This window comes from Pocillopora verrucosa, chromosome 5 (assembly GCF_036669915.1).
Source record: "Pocillopora verrucosa isolate sample1 chromosome 5, ASM3666991v2, whole genome shotgun sequence".
NCBI classification, from domain to species: Eukaryota; Metazoa; Cnidaria; class Anthozoa; order Scleractinia; family Pocilloporidae; genus Pocillopora; species Pocillopora verrucosa.
In genome coordinates this window covers 24,724,815-24,742,941 of record NC_089316.1, presented here as the reverse complement: position 1 = coordinate 24,742,941, position 18,127 = coordinate 24,724,815, and the positions used below count along the sequence as shown (strand labels likewise).

Sequence of the window (18,127 nt, the reverse complement as noted above, 5' to 3'; positions counted from 1 at the left end):
GTTATTGTAAACTTTGAGACACTACCACATATATTTTTGCCATGCTATTCTAGGCCACCTTTGCCTTAATTTCAAAAGGCCGAAGATTTTGTCTCTTAATAGGGACGTAGCTACTCCAAGAATAACATGCGACAAAAATTATCACTTTTTCTCGATAATGCAAGTCCAGCTCAATAAATCTATAACTAGAAAATTCCTTCCGTTACATTTTTGTTAGCATGACAAGTGCCCGAAAAGTGCATAATTTCAGGATCGCGCTTGGTGAAATTTGAGCTATTTACCCCTGGAAATGTTAAAACAAATTATTCCCGTTAAAGTGCATCTTTCAAAAATCTAACCCCATTTCCGTTTGTTCACTAGATAAGGCTACCCACAGGCAAAAAATAAACCAAATCGATTTTTGACCGTGTCCGCGACTTTTTCCATAATCTGTGATTTTTATTGACATTTACTCTTAAGGTCATTCATTAAATGGTTTGAACCCGGGGGTAACATGTAATAGTGTAGTTTGATCGTCTGGGTGAGTGTAGTGCTGAGAAGGACTGTTGTCGGTTATGGTGACTGACGTTTCGACAACCTGGAAGTCATCATCAGTGTCAAGTGAAAGGTTGCTGTCAGCCGAATGCACTTGGTCCGGTTTGTGTAAACTGATTGGTCAGTTTTGCCGTGATGTTGACGCCTAAAGATCGCCTAAGATAAATTGATCGCCTAAAGACTCAAGTGGCGTGGGTCAGTGGTGATTGGTCGGTTTCGATCCGTTAGTGAAGTTAGGTTGTTCTGTTTGGTTCGTTTGTAATGTTAATGTCGTGAATGAGTCGTTTGTATGGTGCCGGTAGTGGTGGACACCTATTGAGGGTAGTCTGTTCCAGTTTAGTAAACCAGCTTTCTAGGGTCAGTCACCGAAAGTAGTTGAAGCTGTAACTTAGGCATTGCGCAGTGCCAGTCCATAGTGTGGTTCGTAAGTCGGTTTTGTTCAACAATGTGATTGTCGACATCGCCTTTCCTCGTCGCTCGTTTGTATTCGGTCAGTCTAGTTGTAAGGTTTCTGCCAGTCTCACCGATGTAGGGGGCGCGGCAGTCGGAGCAATTATCTTATATACCACTCCCTTTCTGTTCCTCGGTTCGTCTTTGTCTTTGACGTTAGTCAGTATCTGACTTATATACACAGTTTATGTCAAAGACAAAGGCGAATCGAGGAATTATTTTTATCATCTGCTATTATATGATTTAAGTTGATAATGATTTGACGAGAATATCTCGGGAATCATCCTCTCGATTCCTGACCATAGTAAACTAACCAGTGTCCTCTTCTAGTGTTCGTATCCAAATTCATTTATAAACAAAAGGTTTTCTCTGAACTGTCATTTCTTCTTTCGGTTACAACACTATGTTTAGCTTTAGTTTTTCTCGAAATATTTCCGGAGGCAGTTTCATTTTCTTGAGAGCTTCTATTAATACTTTTTCCATTGTCTACTGATGGGAAAATGGAATGGAGCTTTCTTCTGAGTCGACTTCTTATCTGCAAGAATAAAGCAACAAAAAATGTCAAAACCAACTTACGTCCATTTATTTGAAAGAATTAGCTGTAGAGAGCTGAGTCAAGTTAACGAGATAAAAAGGTGAAATTAATCATCGGGTTCATTTTCAGTTGGCAATAAAATTGGCTCAGGACGATTAAAAAGAGGAAAGGATAAGAAAAAAAAACAGCTTAAGAAATCTAATGAGGAGTGATAAAAAAAGGAATTGTCTATCGATAGGAAGAAAATAAAATTGATTTAACCTGGAAACACTATAAGCTTGAAACGAAAAAGTGATATTATACCTCCGTGTTTCTCACGCAGTGCAAGACGAAAATCATAAAACCCTGTTGAAAAAAAAAAACATTGATCTCGTTGAGTCAAGATTCTTTCTCGTCAGTTTTTCTTACAAGTACAGAGATATACATTTTCTTTCAAACTTACTTGGTTTGAGTTGAAAATCGTGAGAATATAGGCAAAAGCTTTGTGCAATGGCAATAAAACGCCAAACAGCCACGTGACACCCAAGAGAGGAATCATTACCACGCATGCTCTGATGCCAAGCCTACAAAGGGATGTTTTTCTTCCTCTTTAAGACATCAAATCACCGAAGAATAAGATCATCATTATCATCGTCATTGTCGTATATTTGTTTGTTTTTTGTGCATGTGGGTGTGTGCGCGTGCAAAGACTACCGATGAACTCTTGTTTATTTGTTCTCTTTTGGATTCCTTACGTTAAAGATTTCATTCTCTACCTGATTTGTTCAGTCTGATTGTCTTTGGTTTGTTGCATCGTCGTCATCTCCCTGATAACTCGTACAAGGATCACAATGTTAAGCTAAAAGTATAAAAAATAGTGATTACACCGAGATACTATTGATGTAATGATAAATTAAAGACGAAAATAGCTTAGTAATTGTTTTTTCAATTCTTGCCCTAATTCCTTCTACTTTGTTCATTGCCGTCGATGCCGTTTTCATCACTGCCACTGTTAACAACGTTGTCTTGACACGCAGTTACACGTAAGCCTATAATCAATAGATGTTCAAAATCAAGTTAGTGATAAATATAAGGGGGACTCACCGATCCAATCAGCAATACGAAGACAATGAATATCCAGATCAGACCATTTTCGTGAGAAAGCCAGCAGCTTGACAGACGAAAAACAAAAAAACCAAAAGAATAAATAATAATTTAACGGCAGTATTAACAAATAATAGATTAGATACATCATTACATTTTTCGAAGCTTTGCTTAAAGATCTTTTACGAACAAGAGAAACATTATTATTACTTTCCTCACTGAAAGGTACATGTTTTACTTACTATTTCTCGCTGACAAAACTCTCGATTCCCGCAATGCCTGCTGTGATGCTCAAGGATAAGGTGACCACAAGTGCAGAAAAACCTGTGACAGAAAAGCCGAAAACATTCACTCCTGGTTTGCAAGAAAATATGTTTGAAACGGAATCTAAAATGCACCAAGGAGTTGAGCAGGGGTGTCCTAATGGTGCAAGAGGTTTAAGGTTGACTTCCGGAAGAGTTATTGCCGGGTGTGCTGTTGGGTAAGACAGCTCATTATCTTTAATTAGATTTTAGTCCACCAAAATTAAGATTTTTTTTTCAGATTTACTAGCAGTGAACTAACTTCCACATGCATTTCAGGATGAGATTTAATGCTCCTATTCTTTTATGCCGCTAGAGCCGGGAAGGAGCCAGTCATTTCTTAAGTTTTACGCTTTCATATCAGCTTTTACTTTAACCTCTTTTAATCCATTTATTCACTCACAAGCAAAGGAACTGAAATATGGCCTTACCCCACGTAACTCCGTGGCATATCTTCATCTTGTTTGTAACGTTGTAGACTTTTACAACAAACAAGTAAAGGTAAACTCCCTCGATGAACATCCAACAGAAAGCGGCCATTAAAAAGAACTGCTCAAGGGCTGCTACCATAACACACACTTTCTGGAAAGAAGAAACAGCTCAGCTATCTGTTGCTGCAGTTAAGTAAAACCATTCGTGAGCAAAGAAGTAAAGCCTAGCCTCCATATAGCATGGATGATCATTTAGCTTTTGCTTATGCTAAGACGTCTAGAATAAATATATATTTCTGGCAAAATCGTGGTTTAATCGAAAACTTAGGGCATTGCCTCATACCCAAATGAGAAAAGACAGAAAAATCTGAAGAAACTTACAGTAACCTCGTTTATTGTTCCTTACTTTGTTCTCAGTCGCACCAATCCCACCAAGAAATATGATTTGAGCTGCGCCAAGCGAAGCAACCAAACTAACACGGATCTGAGACAAAGGACCTCTCATCTCCCTGGGGCAAAGAATTCAAAGGATTGCCGAGAGGAACGGAGCCGTCTGTGAGGATGAAAATTGTCTTCGAAAGAATAAACACTCTTGAGTAGTAGTGTCAGTGTATGATATTGAATAATGTGTGTCCCTTAATGTTAAACAACTTCCTTATAAAGTACTTACGTGAGAAAAACGTAGCCGAGAATTGTCATGGTAATTCCAATCAGAGATAATGTCAAACCCATGTAGGTAAGAATCTCCAGAATTTTGTTGTCGGTCTGTGTAAAATATGTAAGATAGCACAAAACTAGGTACATATGCTTTTAGTATAAACAAAGTCAGATAAGGCCCTTCTAAAGTTTTTAAATGCATTCAATTTTTGTCTTTTTTTTATAAATTATGATACCCATGATCTAGCCCACCTCAGATACGTCTTTATCGTAAGGTTCCGTGCCAAACTGCATAAGGACAGCAAAATGGGTCAAATGATTGCAGCTGCATTCCGTTTGAGATTCGTCCATAGATTTTATAGAACAACCTTGTTCTGACCAGCCTACCGAGCTGCAGGAGAAAGCATGATCTGAAAAGGCTGCTAAGAGATGGGATTGATTAAATTTATCGAAAAATCAAACTGATAAATAGATGCGATCGCGATGTTTTTGAATAACTTAGTTTTCAAGGGCAAGAGGGAGGCTTACTGCAGGCTAAAATCGCAGCCTATATTGTGCCAAAACCAAATGAAGAGCAAGTAGACAACTTAAAGCACGTCGCCACTTAATGATTGCAACCACTAAGAATATCAGCTATGAATTTCATACATTTTTATTATTTGGCTCAGTTGAGTGAAAGAAGTAACCTCTTGCTGCTGCAGTAATTAACAAAGGAAATAACTGTATTCTCTCACCTGCTGTCTGCTGTGTTCCAAAACACGCAGTCTCGTTTCCTTTTTGCGGCCTGTAGTGAACAAAATCGTATGATCCTAACAAGTTGAATCTCTCAAAGGAAATAAAAACCCAATTAAGATGGGGAAGAGGGTGGAGACGATTCAACTCAACTTTTGAAAGGGCTCTTTCCCTTTCTGTGTTTAACTATGCTGTCTCCTTGGCTAATGATTAATTTTATTAATTCTCATATTCTCGCCTAGACACATACTCGTTTACGTTCTGAAGAAAAAAATGGTAATCGAAAAATCTGGTCCAGTTGCGGATACCGACACCAGGAAGGGTTCACTTAATTTATTTCCTAATACTCGTTTGGTTAGTGTCAATTTCGTACTGATCCAATAGTCCTCTCTTAAGGTGATGTGGGGAGCTTCAACAAGATGTGTTATTTCCTGCACTTGCCTGAAAATTCCTGAACATTAACGTAACATTATGCGTCAGCCTCGTGGGAGGTGGAATGATTGTAGCAGATATTACGATCGTGTTGAGATGCCTACGGTGGAAGTCGATGGAGCAAGTTAGTCACAAAATCTGAATTTGCGATAGAAAAAGAGAAAATAATACATGTAAAGATGAATCGTAGATTGCGGTGGATCATTGAACTAGTCAGTTTTCTCTTTGTTTTATTTTGTTGTTGCTTTTGTTGTTGATGTTGTTTTTTTGGAAATATTTCTTAGTTGATTCATCATTCATTTCCTCTTTTAAAGCATAGGGAGGACTAGAAGCATGGGAGACAAAGGGACGGGAAAACATACAGAAAAACTAGAAGAAAAAAAACACACGCACACACACAAACCTGCTTTTGTTAGTCGCCTCTTTGGTGTAAATATCATCAATCAAAAGCATTTTAGAAAGACTTTTGTATAAAACTCCCATAACTACTTCTGAACCTGAAAATGAACAACAACGGTAATATAAGGTGCTGGAAGATGAATGTTATAAAGACGATGTTCCAGGAACTCCTGTTAGATATGATAAATGTTGAATGCAGGTCACATTGAATACGCACTAATGGATGGACTTAGTATAGAACGTATTTGATAGAAGAATCCTTTACCAACCGTTCTGAAAGTTTCCCGATGGAATTTTAACAAAGTTTTGTCCTTCAGGCCCCTGGAGACCAAAATCACTCTCATTTTGATGGTAAACACATCTGATTTCCAGATCTAGACACACAACGAAACAAACTTAATATCAATCGGAAGGAATACGAAAAAAGAGAAAAAAATACACCAGTCAACTTAAAGCCAAACTTAATGACCCTAAGACTGATAAGATGACAAAGTTTGATTCTTTGGGGCCTTTTTGCCCTTTGACGTCAAAGTAGAAGATGACCTGGGTAAGCAGGTCTTACCCTGGCCTGGAAAAAAAATATGTTCCTAAACTGCAAAGTCGTCTCTTTTGATAAGAAAGTTTTAATGAACTCACATTAAAAACAAAATGAAACAAAAAACAAAATGACACAAATGGTACAGGCTAAAATGCCCTTTCTCCTTTTATTTATGTACCCAGATTGGTCGCTCACGCCGTTCATCGTATTCTGTAGTGATAAAAATATTATCAATGTAATTTATTGCTTTTTTTAATTTTAATTTTTTTTTTTTGACACAGAAACATTTTAGGGTCTTTTTTCTACAAAACGATCACGATGTGAAAGTCGACACTACGACACTAGAGGTAATAAATAATTTTTCTTTTTTTTTTCCCTTACCGATTTCTTGGCTGTTAATGCTAAGGTTGGGTTTTGTTTTATTAAGGTGATACTGAGCGTACTCCAACACAAATTGTTCAAAAGTGTATGTAGCTTGAAAAACCGCCTCCATTTTTTCCTCCTCTGTTTGATTCCCAAACGTGCCATTAGAAAATTTGGAGAGTGTCTCCTCAAATGCATCCAAAGCGCTCTAAAAAGGATTGATTCAGTAAATAAGCCAATCGTTGGAACAATAAGAAATCGTTGGAACAACACAAGAAAATTGGTCATCAGTTCCTAAAGCACGGTGTTAATTTATATCAACGAAACTTATATTAGTACCAAATATTTCGAGTTGCATGCATATCGATTCTTTTGAAAACTCTAACATGGTGAGCTAATACCTCAAAAGGTTTTAGGACACTTATTGTAGGACAATTTCTTGAAGGAAAATATCTCCAAAAAAGAAATATGCAGAATACCTGCATGGACCCCTCTCTTTCAATGTCAAGGAGGCCAATGGCGTTCAGTACCTGATAAGTAATAAATTTCCGAAAGCCAAGTATCAGTATTTCTAAGAACCAGAGGCATGCCTTACTCCACTGCATAACTTACTCCGTTTCTTGCCTGGCCAAGTTGTTTCAGATCATCGATCATCGTTTTCATCAATTAATTCAAGCACGTACCTGAGATTTCAAAGTCTGTGGAGCTTCAGCATTGTCATCATCACTATCATCGTTATCATTCTTTACTACTAAACTGTCTAAGAAAACAAAACAAACAAACAAACAAACAAACAAATCGAGTATCTAGGTAGGCGATAAATGTAATTACTTCCGTTGGATGACCAAAGAGGAATCTAAACGTCACCCTGTCACTGTGTTATTTGCTACATTTTCCTTAATCAGATGTTTAAGGAACTCTGTCTGAAGATGAAAAAATTTTCTATCTACCCGCTAAAGTATTTCTATTGTCAGACACCTCACCTCCCCTAATGCTGACGTTTTGCAATCTCCTTCAGTTTGCACGCATGTTTTACATATGTCACAAACACAAAATCACAGCAGAGATGCGTGACTATTTTTTTAAAACATGAGCAATATGGCTACGATATACAGGGGAAATATGATCTATGTCAATGTCTCAGCAACTGCGCACCTACCCTTCCCATTACCCAAAACAGTCAACTGATAACTAGTTAAGATTAAAATTGGGTTAAGGGTGGAGTACGTGCGAATTTGCTTAGATACTGACATTGATCCCAAACATACCATTTAGTTTTGATTCAGAGTTGCACCGAATCACATTAACAGCAAAGATGTAACGACCGCTACAAACGTAATTGACCTGGATCCGTGTGTGAGGTAAATAACTGAGTATTTCTACTGTAAAAGTTGGTGGATATCGAAAGTAAAAGTCAAAATCACGACGGCACCGATTTCTGAGATCGTTAGACCCATAACAGTTCCGAAATGCATCGCACCATCTCAGTGAAGAATGATAACCCAAACCAACTGTGTACCAGGTGTTGTTTGTTCCATTTTTCAGGTATTTGCAGGTATTGGAACTCTGTTTCCATAACGCAGTGTTCAAACATGGGGGCACTAAATATCCGAATAAAATGTTTTTTTAATGATTTTTTAAGATTTTAAACATGAATCAATGATATATACACATAAATTCAAATAATAAACAAGTTTGGCACAAACCGTTTCCTGTTTTTCTCGATTGGCATTCTATGGAGGTAATCCTGATGGCGAATGTCTTCAAAAAGTAGTTTCTTCCGTATTTTGGTATACCGCAATACTTGACGTAAACGTGTTTGAAGTGACAGACGTGATTCACTCCTTCCCCTGTACTTATATCGAAGAAAGATGAACGGAGTCTATAAAACTTTAAGGAGCAATAGTTTTTCCACTCGGTTGTTTGATGAAGGCATATTGAAAAATAATCACACCACAACTGTAAACACTGAGTAAAGTCACGTTTCTGGTATTCCCGAGAACTTCTTATTTTACAGTCAGCTTTTAACCAATGTTGAGAAGTGGCGTTCTTGATTTGCTGGCAGTTACCTTTCTTTAGCTCTGGGATGTTAAGCGATTCATAAGAATAACAATATTTTCCTGTTTCAAAGGAAAAAAATAAAAAAGGACCCCTCAGTCCAAATAATACACACCCAGTGATATAATCTTAGGAGGCAGACTACATTTTAACAAAGGGACTTCGAAAAAGCCTTTCCCTCCCCTGGATGAGATGCTAGTCCATCGCAAGGTAACCCCCCGAATCTCATCAATCTTCCCTGGCAATTTTCCAGTAACCATTTATACCCTTAGGGGGAGAGACACACTGTGAAAGTAACGCGCCCTACTAACGAACACAAGACAAGGTGTCGAAACCAGACTACTCGACACGGAATCTGTTCTGAGTATTAAAGAAGAAGAAGAAAGAACAAAGAAGCTCACAGCAGGCAATATTTAAATTACAGGAGTAAAATAGTCTAGATGCTATTCTAACTAAAACTGTCAAAATCATTTTTAGATTTTTAAGTCTCGGGTGTTTTTTCTTTTTTTTTTCAATATTTCACGATTTTGACGCATTTTAATCCACCATTAATTTCCTCGTGATTTCGTAGGCCACCTTACGTCACGAATAACCACGCGTAGGTCGACATTTGTCCTACGATTATTTGCGTCGAAACAAAGCCAGGAGGAAAAAAATATCTTTACATTTCTACTATTTACATGGAAGAAAAACCAATTTGATATATAGAGTCTAATGATAACGTTATCAAAAAGCTGGTCGCCGGTAAGCAACACTGGCTTTTTAACAAGCAGCTTTTGCGCGATATGAGAATTAATTTTATTAAATAAATAAATCCCTTTTTTCCTTGCCAGTAGGTCGGCTGTTACTTTCCTCTGCTGAGAGATTGCCCTCCAAATTTCACCATTTCTCTTGAAGCTTTGCTTCCCGGCCAAGTATTCAGTTTATTTCAATTTCAAATCCGTGAACAATATCAATACTTCTTTAAATTTAGAAGCGTTCGGTCTTCCTCGCCTCTTGAACGAAAAAAAAATGGCATTCGCAAAGAAGATACATTGCCAAATGGATCTTTTTTTAATAAACTAAATTCATGCAAAATGAATGCTAAGTTGTACAAAAAAGCTAATTTTTTCCTGCTCCTGGCTTAGACTCGGTTGACAGAGAACTAAAACGTATTCAAAATGTCTTTCAAAGCACGAAATAGAAAGCAAATACATTTCCCAGTATTGGTCATTTTTCTCTTCTTTCATATCGTCTGTCACTAAAAATGACTTACCTTGAGTTGTATTCTGAACATTCCAAATAACTAAAAAAGAAAGGAAACAGAACCGCGGCAAAACATGACAAAAGTAAACCATTCTTTTTAATAACACGGCAGTGTTGCACTCGAGTCGTTGAGGCATTGCTCAGGTGGAAAAGAACAGGTGGAATTTTAAGCAAACAAACGATTTGAACTGAATTTTGGGCCACGGCTGATTTTATTGTTCAGTGCTACCTGTCACTCTGACATGTTTTTCGTCACAGTCAATATCGATTCCCTTCACGGTTACTTCTTGAGGTAAATAATTTGGTATGCTTAAGTGACTGTGGTCTTATTTCCTCAAACTGCAGTCACAGAAACATATTTTGTTAACCTTTTCATATTATCAGTGGAGTATTCGTTTCCGTTTGGACCTGTTATAATTAACGCATTTTTCCTGATGTAAGAAAAATGATTAGGTTGAATAGGAGATATAAGCATGATAAAGCGATGGAAGAAAACCAATATTAAGGTGTATTAGAAAGCACGTTTTAAATTGGTATTAATAATGGTAGTTATATGACTTGTCAGTTCTTTAAACGCCCACCTCCTTTCATGCTGAAGGAGGCCAAACTGGTTCAAATTTGTTCCATTTTTTTTTTTTTGAATAAGTTAGTTTAAACAGCTATTTTAGTTTTTAATTAAACCTTCGCCTTGAGGTAAATAATTTTATCTCCTAAAATCACCAAGATAGAGCAGTCCACCAATTCCAACTGACCTGAAAGTTCAGTATTGGCTGAGTACTAAACGGAAACATTACCTCATCATAATGAAAAAAAAATATGGGTAATATAATGGGCATAATGCATATTTGATAATGAAAAGAATGGCATATACCATAATTTAAACGTAGTCGAAATTGGCTTTATATTCGTCTAAGCGTTTTACGTTAGTTTTGCAGAATTTATCAGACGATTTATGCGACAATAAACTTTTTACACGGTCAGTTAGAAACTCTCATGATGTGGAATGGTGAAAAAAAAATTACGACCATTCTAATCCAAATGAATAATAGAGGACTACATTGTATTTTTATTACCTCATGTGCTATGAAAATTTTTAAAGAAATGATGATTAAAAAAAGAAAAATCTTTACCAAATCAAAATTAGTTGAAGCAAAAAGGCTTCTTGAGCTATTGCATAGAAAGGAATCATTTTGCCGTAAGCGGCAGCTATCAAGCTTTCTCTGTAACCAGTATATTTAAGATTATTAGCTTTGTTGTAGAGGAAAGGTCCAATCGTTTTATATGTCTTGGTTTTTTCTACACAGAATTCGAAAATCGTGGCGTTCAAGAATCATTTCGCGTCGTTACCGGGTTGGATGAATACCTTATGGCGGCTGATTTTCATTTGTTTTCACTCAATCATTACGCGACTGTATTGTTGTATTGATTCCGTGTATTCGTCCTTGGAAACTCGACATATTCAGCCAGCAATTATTCACAATTAGCCGATTATTTACTTTTTGTTTCCACAATGTTGATAAATAAATGCTAAATGCTCATCACATTTTCCAGATTAATTGCATTTATGCGGTTTTATCCGGAGGTAAATCTGCAGTATTATGTTTACATCTAAATTGGCTTTCATTTGGTATGAAAGCAGCGACTCTTGGATCACGTAGCTTTTGATCGGTTGATTTTTATTGAAGTTTTCACCCTACGGAGAAAAATCTTAGAGCGGTGGAAATTTGGTTCAAATTACAACGTAGTTTTATATTTAGTCTGATGAGAGAATTTTTTTTTCTTTTTTTTTTTCATTATTACACGAGTTTAAAAATCAGCCACTCAGTATCTATTTATGGTGCTCCTAGAAGCAGACGAAGGTTTCTCTCATCAGGTGTTAAATGAGAAGAGAAAAATTAATAAAGGCAATTCATAAAGATGCGGTAATATTTACAGGAGTTGATTTAAGTGCTTCGAGACGTCAACAGAATCCATAAGCAAAATCAATAACTACAGCTTCAGAAGTCTGTAAATAATTTAGTGAGATCAAAGAAAACCTTATCAGTTAAATTAAAGTAGTTTTTTGTTAATATTTAGATGAATGGAATTTAGCTCTTTTGAACTACTTCTGACCTTGTACACAATTTTAAATCTACCACAAAAATCAGAGCAAAATCAAATGATAATTATTTTGGATTAAAGAAAACTCAGGTTTTTTTACACTGTCAAATCATAAGTGCATGGCTTATTCAAACTTCTTACTTAAGTGTTATCAGCCACCCCAATGGAGACTCCATTGGGCGATTGCCCCTCGCCCGATAGCATTGTTATCATCCTGGGCCCGGTTGTATAAAAGTTGGATAACACCATCCAAAGGATTAGTCGCTATCAAGCGGATAAGTGATCGCAAAACTTATGGCATTATCCACCGGAAAGAGATTCATTTAGCGGATAGTGTTATCCGACCTTCGGACAACAGGTGCTTGATGCGTATCATGCCATTGCCATTGGACCGAGCCCCATTAACCCATAATGTTTTGTATTAATCTAATTATGATCGAATAAAAAAGGAAGTACACCTTAGGTATGTAAAGCAGAGAGTGATGCCATACTCTCGAGAAAGTGAAAAAAGAAAAGAAAAACAAACACCCAAACATGCAGGATATTCATTCTGTTTCTTGCCTTTAGCTCTCAGGCCAGGTCTTTATTTATTATTACTGTTTTTTTTTTTGCCTTTTTTCACTTAGGAAGTGAAAATAAATTGCATCAAAAAGTGAGGTGCATTTATTCTATCAATCTACGCAATGTGATAATCCTTTGTTCAGAGAGCGAAACACACGGCTCGAGACTCACGTTTTACGCATATGATACGCCACACACCTCACGATAGACTCAGCACGCATGACGCATGACGCACGTTTTTTAGTGTTTCTTGTTTTACCTGAAGAATAATAATAGCTAATTACTATTCCTGCGACGAGCTGACTAACAAACTTGTAAACTCTATCTCTTAGACTGTGCCATTCCATTAGGCTCTATGGCTTGACGCTTGTTGATTTTGAATCTGGAATAAACTAGTTGGCTGCATTTGAATTTTTGTTTTCTTTTTGTTTTACTCCATCGGCATCACTTTTGGCTGGTTTCTGTCTTCCGTGGCAGGGAAAATCATGCCAATTCTTTGTTGCAGTCGATCTCGAATCTGCAGGTGAAGAAAAATAGAAAAATCAAGCAAATAATTGATTATAATAAATTCCCTTGGCAGATAACCCTGTTCATACATGTAGTGTTCAAGAATGAAGTTTACGAGAGGTACCATTAATACATCGCATCATAATGATAATTAGCAGGTAATTTAGTCTTAAAAACTGAGTTGAAAACGCAAATTAGCCACTGTAAAGGGTAAAAAAGCTGACGTTTCGAGTTTGCTACACTCTCCCACCGACGTAGCACCACAATTCCTTTAGAAACTTACCCCTTTATTCATAATGATAATTAAGTTGATAGATTAATGATGATAACAAAACCAAGAGCAGTTAAATTCGGTCTGTAATCATACTAGTTATCAACAAAATCGGATCCGGACGAACGCGAAGCGGGATATGGACATACTCGTATACAGAAGGCAGTAGTAATATACTTACTCAGCTACCATAAGAGATATTTTTTTTGGTAGCTTAGTTTTTCATTTCGTGGATTCATGTATAGGGAAATATTGCATCCTTTCTTGGAAAATCTCACTTGACTGTTCCCAACGCAGTGCAGATACATTTTTTTTGCTACCTTAGTTTTTTTCGGTCAAATACACGACCTTAATACATTATACACTACGACTATCTTGCTTAGATAATTATCTTGATGACGTGGATTAGAGAAATATTGCATCATTTCTTGGAAAATCTCACCTGACTGTTCCTAACGCAATGAAGAAGAAAAATCAAGAAACCCTAATAAAGAAGAACGAACCTTAAATTATACGTCATCATTTGGGAATATAACGCACCGATCAAAAGCTGAAATTTTTTATGTGATCGTGCTCTTCGGGATATACTTAAAAAACATTTATTATTACCCGCAAGGAATCAAAAGGTTGAGAAACTAACAAGCACAATTTTAGTAAATAGCGAAAGTTTTGCTCAAGCCCAACCCTAGCCATTGTCCCTAACACTTTCTCTCTCTTGCCACGGGTGGGTGATGGCTAAATGCCACGGAGACATTAGGAAAAAAACAAACAATAAAAAAAATAACAACAACAACAAAACATAACAAAACAGAAAAAAACAAACAAACAAAAATAATAACAAATGGATGATTGTCTCTACCATATGAGCGTTTAATACACATAACGATATTCGTTAATCATGTCAGAGAAACAAGTATGAGCAATACACGAGATCTTCTTGGTCTGAATTGTGCCAACTTTACAAGCTTCAAGAAAATATGAATTGCAAAAATTTAAAAATGTAACATAAACAAACATAGCTACACAATGGTTTCAAACCTGAGTAGAGTTAAGGATGATAAAAATGTAGGTGAATGCTCTATGCACTGGTGACAAAAGGCCAAACAACCAAGTGAATCCCAGAAGAGGAAGCAAAATAACACATGTCCTTATCCCAAGTCTGAAAGTAGGAAGGAAATATGAAATGAGCCTATAAGAAAGCTTGTTTAACTAGATCAATTTTATTAACCGGTCGCTGTGTTTAGCTAGATACGTAGTTTCTTCACATTTAGCCTCAGCTGTGTGATTTGTTTTGTTAACTTCCAAAGTGGCTGTCTCCAACCAAGAGCATAACTGGGTATTGACAAACTGTCAGAGAAAACTGAGAAAACGCTAAGAGCTTACTTGAGATGGAAAGTTTACTCAAGGAAAGTTGCAATTTACCTAATACTACAAAATCCCTTTAAAATCTCGGCCGTGTGAGCCACTATGCTCGAGAGTAGACATTACCTGGTTTAATAAGTGAATTCAAAATCGCATACTACATTATTCTTAAAGAAAGATGTTTTAATAGAAATTTGATTTTGATAGACCTCGCTTACCGTGGAGTAACAGAACGAAAAACATCTTTCTTTATTTCTTTACCGAGCTCAAAACTTACCATCTCTCTAATTCCTATCTACATACATTATTCTTAATTAACAACGTTGCTCACCGTACGTGTTGAATAGTTCCCCTTTTTTGCTGCATTTTGGTCATTTCTCTGATGACTCGCACAAGAATCAGTATGTTCAGCTTAAAATGAAAACATCTCAATGACTGACAACGAACGAATTGGTGGGATACAGATAGGTAAAAAGAGGAACACAAGCAAACACTAGGACACAAACATGCAGAATGACAGCCCATAGTAAATAGTGCTCAGTAGAAAAACAACGATGATAAATTGTACTCCATTGATTGTAGTAGAGAACACTCCTTATCAAGTATGGTTTTACTTACCACTTCAACTATTATCACAAACGCAATAAAAATCCAAATAAGATTGTTTGCAGAAGACATCCAGCAGCTATTAAAAAAATGAAAATGTCTTATAAAAAACCACAATTGGAGAGAAAATGGCAAAGGAATTTCAGGGTTTTTTTATATCTATAAAGATTTCTCATTAACTGTTCATCGTCGACAAAGCTCTTGATTCCGTCTTTTCCTGCAGCGATACTCAAAGAAATAACGACCATTACTGCAGGAAAAACTGCAAGAGAAAAACAATAAGTAACTCGGAGTTGTGACAAGATACAACTGCAGACACTGAACACAGAGATGTGAGTATTGCTACTGAAACTTACCCCATGAAAAAGCATGATAGATAGCCATCCGGTTTCTAATGTTGTAAACTTTCACAATAAACAAGTAAAGGTAAATTCCCTCCACCATCATCCAACAAAAAGCGGCCGTAAAAAAGTATTGCATCAGAGCCGCTACAGCGACACAGGTAGCCTAAAGAATTGCCGATACAAAAACGCAGTTAAGAGCTTTGTGCTGCAATGGCAATAAACATCCGTGTTTGTCACTATATCGAGTAATTCAGGAAGTCCTGATTATGAGAAAATCATGATTGAAAGTGAGTGCCCGCCGAATGCTTGCCACCAGTTAGGAGAGTCGTGAAAGTGCTTCGCTATATTTTGTTATAGAACTGCAGGTCAGTGAACGATGATGAGTAATTTCTTGATCTCATGTAATAGATGACATCAGGACTAGCAAATATGAAAATGGTTGCATTATGAAATTGCTGCGTGGTTACACAGTTGTGCCGATTTTGAAGCATTCGTGGTTTCAGCCCGCTAAATTTGACAAGGCCGTCCATTGTATAAGTAGCAGAATATCTAGAATTGTAGCCAAACAACAACTGGATGATGATCATGATGAAAACAATAATAGAATGTAAAGAAGTGAACGAAAGAGGAGATCAGACATGAGTCCATCAGCCATATTATTTCTAAAAAAAAAAGTCTTGAACCGCATAAATAGCGCATTGTCGTCTTTAGCAAACAGATCTTACGAATTCTTTTCATCAATGTTCTCCTATTTAGCATCGTAAAACAAAAGATCATTTTTTTTTGCCAAAAAAATATAATGGGTAAGTAAATGCTTGGTTAGTTAAGTATAAAAGAGCACAAACCGTGATTGTTGATTTGTTAATTCCAGCAAGAAAAATGACTTGCCCAGCTCCAAGAGATCCAGTCAGACTCACTCTTATTTGAGAGAGAGGTTGGTGCATATCACTGTAACAAGAAAAACCGCTCAACGACGGAATAAGTTATCACCTAAATAATTATTAGGAAACATTGAAAAACAGCCCCTAATTTAAGTGGTGTTACACTTGTCTGTATTTTGACTTACCTTAGGAAAATGTAGGAGAACACAGTAATTGTTATTCCGATGAGGGAGAGAGCTAAGCCCATGTACGTAAGGATGTTCAACGTTTTTTGATGTGTTCCTGGTATCTGCTTTGCATGTGTATATAATACGAAAAAACAAACCAAGAAACAGCAATAACAAATAAAAAAATTATAATGAAAGAAAAGAAAAAAGTACTATTTAAAAGTTGCATGAACGTAGTAGACACGAGAGATGCTCTCTCTTTGAACTCGATCACTGAAAGATTAAGTTCGTTTAGTTCTTAACTTTGCAAAGCAGAGCTTGTTTCAAAGTAGTTATCAGATAAACATCATTCTCTTAATGTTATGACTTGAAAAGATGTCCAAATATTTTGAAAGTATGCGTCATTACTGGTGTTCTTTGCCTTTGTTACAGATGTAGCCGAGTGTTTCGTTAATTAAATTATGAAATTATGAGATCGAAAATTAGTTTATTTATTATACGCGCCGTCGAATTTAGATATTTATCTACAGGGCTAAGTCTTTTAGACCCAAAGGGAAAATAGAGTTTTCTACAGATGAAACATTTTTAATCCTACAGCTTCCAAATACGATTTATGTATAGGTTTAAACCAATAAATATCAAAAACGACAAAAATGAAATTAAAAAAGGCATAAAAAAGGAAAAAAATTAAAAGACAAAAAAAAATTAATAAATAATTTAATAATGAAGTGTGTACCAATTTTTCTGTCTTAGAGCTGATCTTTGGTGCCTCTGGTGTAACTGCCGTGGGTGAATCTGATGACTTATCAAAACCTGTTTATAAAATGCCAGCAGAAGCAAATAGTTTAAATTCATTTAGAGGCTACCATTAGACAGCAGCCATAGAATATCAATAGGCATGCAGAAATAGGTGAGCTACGTTACTTACTCTCTGTGGTCTTAACTAGAATATGAGAAGTTGTAGAACCTTGGATAAATTCTCCTTGAGGAGTAGTGACATCAGTTGCTACAGCCTTTTTGGTAGATCCATCAGTTGAAGAGGCCTCGGTTTTCGCCGCCTGTGTAGTAGGCTGATATAGGATACAACTAGAACTACAACTGGCATTGCATCCCCCTTTACTCAAACATTTAATTTGGCACTCTTTTGCGTTGCATATTTGCCTGCAGCTTGTTCCATTGCAAGTAAGACGGCATGAACTCTGAGCATTGCAAAACTGTGTACAACTTCGCCCACTGCAAATTAGATTACAAGCGCCAGAATTGCAATTCTGTTGACATGTCTGTCCACTGCATGTCAAATTGCAAAACTTGGCAGAGTTGCAGCTCTAGAAGCAGGTGCTTTTGTGGCATACTTGACTGCATTCATCTTTTTTAACACAATTTTGGGTGCATCTGTTTTTTTCTTCGTAGTCACATGTCATGCTTTTTACATTCGTAGCTCTTATGACAATTACTGCAATAAAAAAGTGAGATAAAATTAACAGATAAAAAATGATTAAAAAAAATCGTTTCCAACGTATTTTGATCTAATATTAGACTTGCTGATTATTTGTTTGGAATCCCTCGGTA

At 36.5% G+C, this 18,127-nt stretch overlaps 1 protein-coding gene and 1 non-coding gene across 2 annotated transcripts; both read right to left on the bottom strand.

The window, feature by feature from the left end:
* Positions 1-440: 440 nt before the first annotated feature.
* LOC131786360 (adhesion G protein-coupled receptor L4) lies at positions 441-10,033 on the bottom strand. Its single transcript, XR_010717673.1, has 20 exons — positions 9,770-10,033; positions 8,163-8,576; positions 7,725-8,057; positions 7,140-7,216; positions 6,936-6,986; positions 6,475-6,664; positions 5,825-5,929; positions 5,560-5,653; positions 5,166-5,256; positions 4,727-4,776; positions 4,245-4,383; positions 4,006-4,100; positions 3,742-3,844; positions 3,336-3,486; positions 2,845-2,926; positions 2,603-2,669; positions 2,275-2,357; positions 1,962-2,082; positions 1,823-1,864; positions 441-1,519 (listed from the first exon to the last, which is right to left on the bottom strand). It is a non-coding gene; the product is annotated as an adhesion G protein-coupled receptor L4 (transcript).
* A 1,613-nt stretch (positions 10,034-11,646) lies between these two features.
* On the bottom strand, positions 11,647-16,924 carry LOC131791526 (adhesion G-protein coupled receptor D1-like). The gene is made up of 9 exons (XM_066167814.1): positions 16,577-16,924; positions 16,356-16,458; positions 15,523-15,673; positions 15,347-15,428; positions 15,179-15,245; positions 14,892-14,971; positions 14,237-14,357; positions 13,641-13,682; positions 11,647-12,937 (listed from the first exon to the last, which is right to left on the bottom strand). Exons 1-9 carry the CDS (start codon positions 16,636-16,638, stop codon positions 12,851-12,853), a joined length of 795 nt encoding a protein of 264 aa, XP_066023911.1. The 5' UTR covers positions 16,639-16,924; the 3' UTR covers positions 11,647-12,850.
* Between the last annotated feature and the right edge of the window lie 1,203 nt (positions 16,925-18,127).

Coding starts and splice junctions, on each gene's coding strand:
- LOC131791526 (XM_066167814.1), bottom strand. CDS start 16,638: ATGGGCTTAGCTCTCTCCCTCATCGGAATAACAATTACTGTGTTCTCC. Junction 16,459..16,576: donor TTCTCCTACATTTTCCTAAG/GTAAGTCAAAAT, acceptor TTCTTGTTACAG/TGATATGCACCAACCTCTCT. Junction 14,972..15,178: donor TTGTGATAATAGTTGAAGTG/GTAAGTAAAACC, acceptor TTTCATTTTAAG/CTGAACATACTGATTCTTGT.